The sequence below is a fragment of the Salvia splendens genome, chromosome 8 (assembly GCF_004379255.2).
Source record: "Salvia splendens isolate huo1 chromosome 8, SspV2, whole genome shotgun sequence".
Classification (NCBI taxonomy): Eukaryota; Viridiplantae; Streptophyta; class Magnoliopsida; order Lamiales; family Lamiaceae; genus Salvia; species Salvia splendens.
The window spans coordinates 15,978,735-15,992,516 of NC_056039.1; the positions used below are offsets into that span (position 1 = coordinate 15,978,735).

General features: G+C 40.0%; 2 protein-coding genes across 2 annotated transcripts; both read right to left on the bottom strand.

Annotated features, from left to right (window-relative positions):
• Positions 1 to 1,274: 1,274 nt before the first annotated feature.
• On the bottom strand, positions 1,275 to 4,993 carry LOC121743554 (RING finger and transmembrane domain-containing protein 2-like). The gene is made up of 8 exons (XM_042136880.1): positions 4,191 to 4,993; positions 3,684 to 3,760; positions 3,396 to 3,564; positions 2,930 to 3,018; positions 2,675 to 2,839; positions 2,517 to 2,594; positions 1,986 to 2,089; positions 1,275 to 1,699 (listed from the first exon to the last, which is right to left on the bottom strand). Exons 1-8 carry the CDS (start codon positions 4,720 to 4,722, stop codon positions 1,594 to 1,596), a joined length of 1,320 nt encoding a protein of 439 aa, XP_041992814.1. The 5' UTR covers positions 4,723 to 4,993; the 3' UTR covers positions 1,275 to 1,593.
• Positions 4,994 to 11,242: 6,249 nt separating this feature from the next.
• On the bottom strand, positions 11,243 to 12,637 carry LOC121745839. Its single transcript, XM_042139784.1, has one exon. It carries the CDS (start codon positions 12,635 to 12,637, stop codon positions 11,243 to 11,245), a length of 1,395 nt encoding a protein of 464 aa, XP_041995718.1.
• Positions 12,638 to 13,782: the final 1,145 nt, after the last annotated feature.

Sequence of the window (13,782 nt, forward strand, 5' to 3'; positions counted from 1 at the left end):
GATCAGGTTCATTATATCCCTTCGAGATGTTTGAGACTGAGGTTTTATTATACATAAATTTTAGCAAATTGAAATTTATTCTAGTACAATAAATAATTGTTTTGAACTAAATTTTTTTATTAAATAAGTTAATTAAATCAAACCAGTTGTATGCACTATTTCCTTTTCAGTCCGTCCCATAAGAGTATGCATTTCTAGTTTTGGAAAGTCTTTTCTTTCTAATGTGATGAGACTCATCTCCACTAACAACAATTCAGTTACTTTTTCTTTCTATCTCTCTTAGTTTGCCAATTATGCATTAAACTCTTACCCAATCAAGAGTGCGACGGAGGGAGTGTTGAATATAAGAAAATAATTATAAAAATATAGTTCAAATTATTTGAAATTTGGCATTAAGCTGATAGATTAATATTAACATGGATAGTGGTACAAGTTATTAGTTTAAGCTAAGTTAAATTTTAAGGTAATCACTTAGAATATAATTATACTTAAATAATACATTAATTTAGCTGGAAATAGATGAAAAGGGCCAATCCGCCCGCAAAACCCAACCCTCACCCAACGAAGTAATCAAACAATTTTATTTTTGAGTGCAAATAAGCTGTCCAAGCTTTATGTATCAAGCATTTCTAGTCTGCCATCTCATTTGAGCTCAAACAATCAAGCGAACCTTTTAAATTGTACTTAAATTTTATAGTATTAATAATAGTTATTTTATTTCTGAAACTTTATGGTGCTTTCATAATTTTAATATACTTTATTATATATAACAATAAAACTAATTTGAAATTCTAGACTCATTTACCAATTATGATAGTAGAATACTTCCTCCGTTCAACAAGAGTATACACTTTTTTTTCTTTTTATTTCGTCCCACAAGAATATACACTTTCTAATTTTGAAAACTCTGGTCCATCTAACGAGGTGGAAACCATTCTCTAATAACAATACTTTAATTCATTTTTCTTTTTCTATATCTCACTTACTTTACCAATTGTGCATTAAAACTCGTGTTTATTAAAAATACATACTCTTATTGGACGGATAGAGCACTTAAATTAAGTTATTAATTTTATATTCTAACTAGATCCCTTAATAAATTTGTATCATAATAACGAGTTAAATATAGTCGAATTTAAGTTTGATTCGTGTTCAACTTTGCACAACCCTATCTTAAAGTTCAGAGTGAAAAAGCATGTTAGAAGATAACAATAACGAGGCCTTTACTGTTTATTTATCATTCATTTATCCATAAAAACAATTACTAGTAAAAATGATGTCAAGTAGCACATTTTTCATTTTGAAGCAAACTTAGAAGGATACAGCATACCAAATATATTTCCATCATTGATTAATGGCAAAAGTTAAAAAAGGAAATGAAAAAATTTAAAAAAAGAAAAAATAAACATCATGTGGATATGGAAGGTTAACGCCCCTCACCATACTACTCTTTTCACACGACCTATTTATAAATATACCTTAAATATGTGTATAAACATATGTTGCGTGCCCAAATTTGGTCGTCTCCATCCAATGCCTGTGCAGTTTTTTGCTGTTGAATGAGGATGAGCAGGTTAGGGAATAGGCACGCCGCTAAAACAGCTGGAAGAATAGATTAGTCGATCCATCCCCGTACGATTGAAGATCAGCAGGTCGAACTAGTGCTCTGCACAGAGGGCAAGTTCTCTCTCGTTCGAACCTGAAAGCAGTTGTAACCCTGTGAGTTCACTCGCGTGATAATATGGAGGGAAAATGTTGAAAGAATCAACCAATGCAGATGAGAAGAGCTTGAAAACAAATTAGGTATGCTCGGGGCAAGTCTGTATAACTTTTAAGGCGTGTGTCCTTTTACTGGGAGATGTTTACAAGAAATTTAAGAAACAAGTAGACGATATGCAACAGCGGAGGCGAAATCAAGAATATCAGTGAGAGCAAACTGCATTCCATAATAAGGCGCCGAATTAAAAATGGGAAAGAAAACGAACCATTCTGAAACACAATCTTCACAGAAAATATGCTTGCAGCGTAAGAAAATGGGTGCATGCATCTTCTCCTGGCATATGGCGCATAGGTCTCCAGCCGCATTTACCTAAAGTAGAATAAATCATAAGGTTTTGCCAATTTAAAATGCATCTTCACGTATCTTGACTCCTCAAACACATCAGGAACCAGATGAGGGTACGGAGTGAAAAAGCATGTCAGAAGATAATATAACTCCAGGAACGAAATTGAGCGCTTGCCAATAGAAAATAGGGTAAGTTATAGTCAACACCCACTCAATATAACAATGAAATAGGAAGGGATCACCGCACTAAAGTGTTATAGAAATCAGCTTCACCAAAACTTTCTGCATTGCTCCCATCTTGTTTCAATCTTTTCTAGTCTTAGAAAGTAAAAGGCAGTATGCAAATGTAAAATATTCAGCAAAATTTACTATATTCTGCTTTCTCTATGATTGGCAATAAAGAAAATTTAAGTATTTTTATATCAGCACAGATGTCAACAGTAATTTTTACCTGTTCTGATGTTGCAACAGATCCATAATGGATTTCCTTTCGGGATAATGCCTTTAAGGATGCAAAGAATGATTGAACCTAATAGGGGGACAGAGAAATAAGTCCAATCTACAGACTCATGTATTAGATAAGTGAAAAAAGAATTGGGACCGACTTACTTTCTCAACAATTGATGTTAGCTTGAAAGTTAAATAAAGTCCGGTTGTTAATGATGAAAAGAGACTCCCGTATGTTTTGTTCAAGAAGAATCTATACCATACAGGGGTTGGTAACAAAGCACGATACAGAAGCAGTGCATATTCGATCAGAGTCAACATTTGCCCCTGAATCATGAAAACATTAGTAATAGATGTAAATTATTTACATGACATTAGAGAATAAAATAGAAATTATATGCTTCAAAACTGTTTTACCTGTCTACGGAAATTGTGTCCTCTACCATTCTTATAATACATTAGCAGAACCAGCTTCACAGCCATTGCTGCCTGACGTGCCATTATGTCTAGTATCAAAATCCAAAGTAAGTAAGGAAATATTGGAAAACAATAATTCTTTGAGTCAGTAATGCAGTTTTTAAATATTCCAGTATATTCTAAATACCATGCATGCATCACTTAGACAGCAAGTAAAAGTTATAGAACCACAAATCAATTTTGACAGCCTATTCTTGAAATGCCTTAAGTCATTATAGGTATACAAACAGCTGTTCTTTAGCGAATCAACAACAAAGTAATCTAAAACAAAAGAACATATGACTTCAAGAACCAGTAAATTTCGAAAAGCTTCCATCTCTGAAATAGTAATCAAATTAAGCAACGAGCGTGCATGCATGCAAGAGAGATAAACAGAATGGGCAATAACCAGGGGACAAAGTTGTACCATTAACCAGGATGACAAATATAGCATGCCAGAAAGGTGGGATTGCCTTTGGAGGAATCATGAGTAGTGGATAAAAGAGGTCATCCTTACGATGCCACCAGTATATTCCAAAGATATGAAGCATGAAGAAGAACAAATAACCAACTAGGACACTCATCCTCCTTTCTCCCTGTAAAAGAAAATTTAAGGTCTTTGTTCAATTTACATCACACTTTTAAGAAAAAGGGAGTCTTTATCAGAATGACTTTATATTACTGCTATAGTTCAGCTTATGGAACATGAATCCACCTTTAGAGCAGTTTGCTTCCGAAGAATGTCATTGGACTTCAATAAGATGGCGGTGGAATAAATAGTAACAGCAAATCCTGAAACCATTCATTGAAAAGTCAACTGTTGGACCCAACAGGAAATTCAGATGACAACAAGAACAAGACAGCAGCACTACAAAGCCAAAACCAGATACAAATGCTACATGGATATAAAGTTTGTTTTACTTGAAACAGAGTAGATTATAGATTATAACTTTGTAGGTGTATAAAACTTGCATTGTTGTGAGTATCAACTTCATCAAAGTCTCCATTTATTTTCAAAACTGAAGGTACACTTGAAATTCATCTCATATTAGTGTAAGGAAAGAAGTTACACATCTATCATCTACATACCAATTTTTTTACAAGTTTGTTAATCAAATTAAAACCTCCTCCACAAAAGGATGGGCAGTTCTTCAACACAGACAGATGTGATTAAAACAATAAATCATATCATATCAATCAATAAATTATCACGATATACTACCTTGCAAGTGCTGGCGGATGAAAACAACCAACAAGAGCAACGAAAACGGAAGAATCTGCTCAATCCACCTCGCCGCCTGCTGAATATCGTATCTCTGGTACGACGATCCTTCCCTATTACTATTATCATCTCCCGCCGCGCTCCGATTAACATCATCACCCCCAACCGTGGACTCCTCCGCACCCAATCCCGCCACATTCTCCCCATTACTCGCAGCTCTATCCTGCTCCCCGATGATCCGAATCGAAACCTCCCCACTGTTACTGCTATTGCCGGAATTTCCAACACCACTGCCACTAGCTTCATCACCGCCGTCAACTGGCTCGGGATTTTGAGCATTCCTCTCCGGTATCAGAGGTAGGGCTTGTGAGTAGCGGTATTCGGGTCGGACCCGGAGCAAACCGGAGTATTCAATTAGGGATGAAATTGGGGACCGTAGGAACCGGATTGAGGGGAACTGCAGGATTTGGCCCCCTCCATTGCTTGGCGACGCGGAATCAATATTCGTAGCTTCTGAATTTGATATTTCCATTCCGAAAAATTACAGAAAAGAGGAGAAAAACGCACGAATCTGAATTAAAGCAAACAGAATTAATCGATTCTTGTAGAGGAAGAAGAGGAATAAATTCAGAGATGAAGAAAAGTCAGATGAGTGAGAACTGTGTGCAATAACAATTATTAGAAAAAAAACAAACATCCAATTATATAAACCATATTAATCAATATGCAGTTTAATACTAATATATGAATGAATTAAAAATAGTGGCGAAGATGGAGTAAGAATTATCTGGGGGAGAAGAGGTCTTAGTCTTAAATGGCTGATATAAATATTTTTATTTGTTATAAATATATTGGAAATATATTTATTGACCTAAAAAGTGTAATTGGCGTTTGTGATTTTTGGCCATTTTGTCAACAGAATTAAATTGAGTTTGTCTGAGCTAAAAAAAATTGAATTTTATTGGCGAGAAATTAATTGAAGTTGATGCTACGGTATTCATTAATAATGTTTCAGTGCATAGATATGAGGGTTAGTTTGGGTGCGTATCGTCTCAAACAATACACTATCATAATTAGAGCATCCGCAGCGGTGGCGACTCATAAGTTTGGGTGCGTATCGTCTCAAACAATACACTACCATAATTAGAGCATCCGCAGCGGTGGCGACTGGCGAGCCGTCCGCGCCGTTGGCAAGGCGAAGGACCGCCGCCGCTGCAGCCGCGCCGCTGGCACGGCGCTGCTCGATGTATCGAGCACGTCCGTGCCAGCGGACGCACACGTGTCGCCCTCCCATTCGTCAACGGCATAGCCGTTGAGTTTAAAATTTTTTATTTTTTTTTTAAAAATCGGTTTTTTAATTAAAAAACCGATAAAAAATAAAAAAGAAAAAATTTCACTTCCCCAAAAAAATATATCCGTTTATAACCGTTTTTTACATCTTTTTAATTTTTTTTCATTTTTTTTACCCCAAAAATACACACTTTCATCTATAAATACCCCCAATTTCACTCCCAAAAATTCACATTTTCACTACACAATTCTCATCATCATTCTCATCTTTAATTTTTAGGAGTTTAATTATGTAATTTTTAATTTTTAGTATTTTAATTATGTAATTTTTAATTTTTAGGATTTTAATTATGTCTTTTTATTTTATTTGTAATTTGTAATTTTTATTGTGGTTTTTTAATGAGTTTTTTTGAGTTTAAAAATTTTTTATTTTTTTTTTAAAAATCGGTTTTTTAATTAAAAAACCGATAAAAAATAAAAAAGAAAAAATTTCACTTCCCCAAAAAAATATATCCGTTTATAACCGTTTTTTACATCTTTTTAATTTTTTTTCATTTTTTTTACCCCAAAAATACACACTTTCATCTATAAATACCCCCAATTTCACTCCCAAAAATTCACATTTTCACTACACAATTCTCATCATCATTCTCATCTTTAATTTTTAGGAGTTTAATTATGTAATTTTTAATTTTTAGTATTTTAATTATGTAATTTTTAATTTTTAGGATTTTAATTATGTCTTTTTATTTTATTTGTAATTTGTAATTTTTATTGTGGTTTTTTTAATGAATTTTAGTATTACGAAAATGTTTTTGTATAATTGAATTTTATATTAATTGTGCTCGTCCTTGCGGAAGAGCACAGTTGTGGGTGTTGTGCTCTTGCCAGAGAGCATGCATGAATAGTACCGCCCGGGCCCACAACCGTACCGCTGACAAGAGCACGGTTGTGGGTGCTCTTAATTGGGTCGCTCTCTTTCGTCTATCAAAAGATACTAACATAAAAAATTATACTGAATTTCTTGATTTGTATAAATATGCTTTGGGCTTCCTCCGTTTGCAAAATTATACTCTCTTTAGCGGTTTCAATTTTTCATTTTTATTCATTCCATTTTAGGAGTCGGAGTCCTGATTAAAATGTTCCATATTTAGCAAAATAAAAAACAAGTTTTAAATAATAAATTATTTAAATAAAAACCATACACATAAAAGGCAAAAAATGATAATCTCACATATTATTAAACCACCTCCCTCTCTACGAACAGTAATTGAACCCGCCGCCTCCCTCTCCACGAAACCCTAAATTGGTCGTCACCTCCCTCAATCCTCTCGCTGAGTTGCTTAAAATGAGAACCTTAAACCTACCATCTCCACCTTCTCCGCCACCATCACCATCCTCGCCTTCGTCGACTGATTGGTCATTCGACAAAGTTACGAGTAGATTGATGGATTGTTGTTGAACACTATTTTACGAATGAAGCACAACTTGAAGTGGAAAGCAAAGACGATTCCCCGAGTTTTTCAGTTACACCTTCAATGTCCATGCTTCTCCTACAAGACTCGCATAACATATACTCCCTCCGTCCGCGAATAGGAGTTCCATTTTTCTATTTTAGTCCTCCGCAAATAGGAGTTCCGGTTCACTTTTACCATAAATAGTAATTGAGTCCCACATTCCACTAACTCATTCCACTCACATTTAATTTAAAACTAATATATACAACTGAGACTCATATTCCACTAACTCTTTCCACATACTTTTCTTAACATTTCTTAAAACCCGTGCCGCCAAGGAATGAGACTCCTAATGGCGGACGGAGGGATTACATACCTAGCAATCTTCGGCAGCCCCATAAAAATATCCAATCGATCTGATTCCTTTGCAATCATTTTACACACATCAAACTTGTCATCCAGTGAAAGCCCTGGAATATCACCTAGACGCTCGAACATATCCTTCCTTGCCTGAGTAAGATCAACTCCATACCAGATCCTGGTTGATAGCAATTGCAATCGTGAATTGGTGTCCTCGTGCATCTTTTGTAGAAGGTTATACATTTTATCCTACCCATTGGTCGGACGCGATTTAAGAAGCGAGTGGATCAAGTTATATGGAAGATAACTGAACTGAGTGTATTAGTTAGCAAATGTCGTTGCCACTTGATCAAGACGTTCTCTCTCGTTCCCACCGCAAATATATTTTTATAACTCCCAAATTTACACTACTTTAACAGTAAAGCGGCAAGTTCGGGGTCGATCCAACAGAGAAACCGGTGTGTTGAGTGTGTGAGTAGTGAACAGGGGTCGACTGCTGCCAGGCTTTAAGCTACTGGATTACGCTAGGCAGAAAATAAACTATCTACTTGATCAAGGCATTCATCATGCTGGAAGAAAAACAGAAATTGGACCAAGTGAACGACAGGTTGGAATAAAGACTAACTACCTAATCACACTACGAAACTACGAAAACACCTTGACTTTCAACATAATGAGACACTGGATCAGAGACTTTAAAGCAAACTAAACTGGAACTGTGGACAATTTTCTCGAAAACCAAATAACCCCGAATTTTATATTCAAAGCTCAGATCAGTACTGTGAACATGCGAACTACAAAAAGATTGATTCTTTAACTACGGAACAACACAGAATTAAACTAAGCTAACAACTTCAGAAAATAAGAAAGCGAGTAAAGCCGAGAGGTTCTCGGTCGGAAACTTGAGACGGTGCCGAACATATATTGAGTATTCTGTCGCGCTCCCTTCGGTCACTCTTTCTAACTGATCATTTCTCTAACTAAGCCATCTTCGGAACTGGAAACTAAACTAGAAATGGAAAAAAAGAAGATAAAAAGGAAGATCAAAAAAAGATTATTCAGAGCTCTCTCATTATGGTGGCACATCCTCTATTTATATGCTCGCCACAACGACCTCCAGTTCGATAACGATTTCGACAGAGAATATTCGCTCATGCTAGGATCGCGCACCTCATCAATTGACACGTGCCCCTTCTTCTAGAATGCGGTGGTCCCTCAGCAATCGAATGAGGATTCTCCTTCATTCTTGATAACTGATTGATGATCCTATCCAACTCATCAGCTACACATGCTTCTCTTCTAGAATGTCGTGGTCCTCGCCTAACTGCTTGATCATCCCCCTTGATCATTCCACCCGATCTTTGTCCTTTTTCGCCATCTGCACCAGCTTGATTAGCTTGGTCTTGTTGCCCTTCGTCAAGCGGCATTCCTGCACAATTAACACTCGCTTTGCGTGATAAACTGATCAAGTAGCATACATTTCACCCCTAAACCGATGCATGAAATAGACCTTATCAAACTGCTCACACTTAAAACATACTTGTCCCCAAGTATAAAGAAAAAGAAAAGAAAAAGATAAGGCAAATTTCAGGCATGGTTTACTCATTCCAAGAAAGTAAAAGAAGACGAAAAGAAAAACACAACTCAAAACAAAAACACATATTCACATAGATGCATAAAACCGAATAAACTTCCAACAATCATACCCGAGGTCGAGGTCAATCCATTTGCCAGCAGCTTATGTTTCTTCCCTTTCGCGTTCACTTGATCAAGGTGTTAGTTTGTCAAGATTGTTCAATTTAAACCAACTGTTGGATTCACTCATTTCTCACCAGAGATGTTAGGACTGTTCACTAGGTAATTACCTCAAGTTTAATACCTCGAATCGGACTGCACAAGATAGTTCCTTAAGGTCTTTGTTTTGGTTGTAATGGGGCTTAAGGGGAGTAATGTGTTAGGGTAGGGTCCTAGGGGTTCTAAGTTAAAAATATAAACTGTAAAAAGAAAAACACATGAGTCAAGAGACCAAAGATCTGAACAAACTTGTCGGATCAGGCTGAGTAATTACTTTGCCACTGGATATCTCACTTGGTCAAGTTACGACATTTAGCCTTTAATTTTTGGCTTATTCCCTAACTTTCGACTTACTGGGTCAGGTTACAACTTTTTCCTGCCCTCTTTTCTCAACTAATTTTTTTTTGACTTGATTTCTGACATGATCAACCTGATTGACTAACTTGCTCAACCCGACTACCCTTTTATTTTGGCTATTCTATTGCTATCCCTTTTTCTTTGAAATAATTCACCTCTTTGACCCATTTTCCTCACGTGTTGGTAAAAATGTATAGAGATATGGGTTTCGGTTTCAAAAGACGGGTAAAAGTGTATATGGGCTCAACGTGGTTAACTAGGGGGTGTCTTGTTTGATGAGGCGGGTTCATGAAACGAAGGAAGAAAAGGCTCAAATGGTTAAGTCCTAATGCCTTTAGTCCTTACTACTTGTGCAATTTTAATCTAAATATTAAAAAGTAGCCTCTCGTATTTTTTTTCTTTTTAAAAACAGTAGAAAGTGTTCTACTTTAGCTTATAACTCACATATAGAGAGGCTTCATAGAAGGTTTTAAAATTGAGCATTTCCATCATACTTGCGTCGTTCAAACTGATCAAGTTTAGCAATCAAGTTTCTACATGTAAACGTACTGAGTCCTTTTTCTTACTCTTCCCAAAGCATCCATATCTTTCATTTATCCAATTGCATGCATACTGCCCTAATTATTTCCATTTGATATTTTTGCATTTTTTTTTATTTTTTAAGTTGACATGAATGATTCAATTAGGCTAACCCTCCCTCCTCCCACTACATATTAGCTCGCCCTCGAGCGACTTGATGCAGTGGAAAAGGGGTTAGGCCATAACAAAGATTTAACAAATCAAGGAAAACTTCTCACACTTAGACCAGACACTGGGCTAAGTGGGAGATAGTGCCAAAAATCAAAGCATGTCGAAAAATAGAAAAACATGAACAAAAACACATAGGCAGTAAAAAACGAGCAGAGAAATGCATAAACTTCTCACACTTAGACCCGACAAAGGTCTAAGTGCGAGATGAATTAAAGTATTTATACAGACCAAAGATTCAAATTAAAAATAGAAATTGTTTTGAATGGAACGAGTTGGGTGAGGGGTATACTACTTCTTCTGAGAGGGTTGACTGGGAGAAGCAGAGGGATGCCTGGAAGAGGTACGCCGGACTGGAGGAGAGCGTGGAGAGGGAGGTGGTGGTTGCGTGGCAGTGGCTTGATTGCGGATTGCCTCCAGCAACCTGGTCAGCATGACCAGTTGAGCGTGGGAATTCTCCACCAGCTGCTGCATCATTTGCTCCATGTGGAGCTTCCATCCATCATCAGCTCGAGGAGCCTCCTCTTGCTCAGTCCCCCGAGTGGGCACCAAATCCAGCCTTGGCTTCTGTTGCTTGCCAAGGCTCCTCTTGCTCTCTGGCTGATCTTTTTGTTGCTCCCGCCGGCCAGTGGCATAGAAGCGGAACTTCCCTCCTTGCTTCTTTTCAAGTACCTATATTCTAAAAAAGAAATCCAGGTCAAATAGTTCAGGGCTAGGGCAAAGAAGGGTACGTCCGGCACACTCCACATTCCAGTTTCTCCTCAGATAAGCTCCAAGGAGGTGGCAGACGTTTAAATGGCGGGCTGGGCGGGTAGCAATTTGATTAATGGAGTAGGCCAGCCAGAAGCCAAGATGGACCTTCCTCTGCTCTCTCATGCTCCACATAAAGTATAGCTCGGCCAGGGTTATGATCGCCATCGTGTTGGCTTGACCAAGGAGCTTGCAACCGAGGTAGACCTGGGCGAGGTGGAGGGCTGGATCAGCAATATGATCTCCTCTGGATTCAGAGGCTTTGAAAGCTGGGGCGCGTCCATTGCATAAGGCCTTCTAGACGGCCTGCTGATCGAAGTCTGGCTTCCTCTGTGGGAGGCCGATATCACGCCCGAACCACTCCCCGTTGGCTACCTGGGCATCTGTATAGAGTCCCATCCTAATGGAGAACTCGTTTAAGCTCATCTTTTGGCCGCGGCCAAACACCCGGAAAGAGACGCTCCTGGTCTCCAAGTCTGTACTGCCGGTAAACCGGAAAGACGTGAAGAACTCCTTGGCCAAAACCTCCGGCACGGGAGTCTCATCAACCTCCAACAACCACTCAAATCCAATGCCGGTAATGTACTCGGCAAACTTCTCCTCATCCCGGATCGTCTCCAGGGATGGTTGGTGGAGTTTCTTCCCGGCCTTCAGCCTCTTCTGGTTGGTCACCCGCTGGTTAACCTCCTCCTGCCATTTGGGGTTGTCAAACTCTAGCATTTGCTGGAGGAGGTCCGGGGTCAAGGCCACAGTCGGTATGGAGTAGTCGGCAGCAGGGGGTGTTGCAGGACTTCCTTGTTGCCTCCTGGACGTCCGAGTCCAGCGCAACTCTCGGCCCTCTGTGTCACTGCCCTCGTCTCCTTCTTGTGGGGAGGCCAGTTGGTAGGCGTCAGTGATCACAATCCCCACATCGGCAGGGCGTATCCTCTTAGGAGGAGGGTGAGCTATCTCCTTCCCCTTCCTCTTTCTTTCTCTCTCAGCTCTCACACGGCTGTCCTCAACAGCCTCACTATCATCAACTGCCTCACCAGCCCCTTGGTTCATTGGCTCCTCCTCATCCACCAGTCGCCGCACTACGCGGGGTCTCTGCTCCATCGTCTCCTCTTCCCTTCTCAACTGGTTGGCTCTCAAGGCCTCTGTCTCCCCCAGAAAGTGGTCCATTGTCATCATGCGGCTCAGCGGCTGCTCCTCCCTCTCCGGTTCATCCTCCATAGCTTGGAGAAAAATCCAGTCAGCCTCCATCTGATGCAGTAGAATGTCGCTGGGAGGCGGCGGAAAATCTTCCATATCATCATCGTCAATGTCCACAACCTCTATCGGCTGTGGCCCGTGGGCAGAAGTAGAACCCCCACCACTCGCTGGTGATGGGATGTTTTGGGCAGGTGTGCCCTCTGCTGCTGGTGGAAGTACGGACTCCACTCCCTCGACCGGAGCGGCAACAGGCTGCGCTCCTCTCTCTTCTTCGTCGGTGTCGTCTCCGCTGTATTGTACCAGAAGGAAAATGGGAGTAGGTTTAGGAGCGTGAGGGAGAGATTGTGTTTTGGGGGGAGAAGATGGAGGATTTTGGGGTACGGGAGTCGAAGCGGGGTCCTTAGACCGGAAAATTCCGAGCTGGGCTTTTAGGGTGGCATAAGCCGCCGTGGGATCTGTTTCGGTGGGTATGCTACGGAGGATATTCTCTAGGCGCCTCATGGCGGCCGGGTCCACTGTATGAAGAGGAGCGGCGGCGCTAGGTTGTGACAGAGGAACTGCGGTGGTTGGTGTGGAAGGGTCGGGGGTTTCCGGTACTGTTTTGGCTAGGGACGAGGGTCTTCGGTCACCACTGCTGGCCGCCGGCCTTTGAGGATGAGGAGGAAGTGCTGAGTTGAGTGATTTTCATTTTTTTTTGTGATGGCTGTGGGTGGTTTCTGTGGAAGGGATGATAACTTGGGAAAGGGTTCTGAAGCCTTGAGAGGTATGGATGAGAGCAAATATAGTGTACTGTAGGCGGTTGGGCAAAAGTGAAATACTGTTCAGAAAGCTGCCTTTTATATCGAGATCCCGACTGTTGAGATCCCTGCGACGCTTCGAGTACATGCGCGTTTTTTTCAGAGCGACAACTGACTTAGCTTCCCCGATACGCTTCCTTTCTCCAGTACGACTTTTCAATGCAGCAGTTAGCGCTCTCCGATACCTTTTCAATGAGTGCACGCGTCCTGCCATCACCCTGCCCTGATCAATTCAACCACTGTAACCCACCAATTAAATTCAAATTTCAACTGATCAAGTGGACAATTAATTCCAGTTGAATACTCAAATATTAACCACTTGATCAGTTTCTTCCTTTTTTCCAACTTTTAATTTCCTAAGAGTTTAAAACTAATAACACGAAAAATATTTACACTAACTACCAAGGACTTGGCTGAGTGCCCTTAGGATGTCACTTGATCAGTTTTGTAGGTTTAGAAATTTGTTGCTTGATCAAGCACACTACCCAAGAGTACCCGGTCACTCCTTTTACCTGCGTTACTGGCGAGAGTTAGGCATGAGCAGTGGAATGTCGTCCACCACACACGTCTCCATTCCATCTCTATATATCTTCACCCTATGCCCATTCACCATAAAGGAAGGCGAATCAGGATCGCTTCCTTGGAGTTCGATTGCTCCATTTGCTCTGATGGCGATGATGGTATAGGGGCCGATCCACCTTGACCGCAACTTCCCAGGCATCAGCTTGAGTCTTGACTGGAAGAGTAGCACTTTCTGGCCCACCTTGAGCTCCTTCTTGCGAAGGTTCTTGTCGTGCCACATCTTTGTCTTTTCCTTATACCACATGGTAGAATCGTAAGCATCAAGGC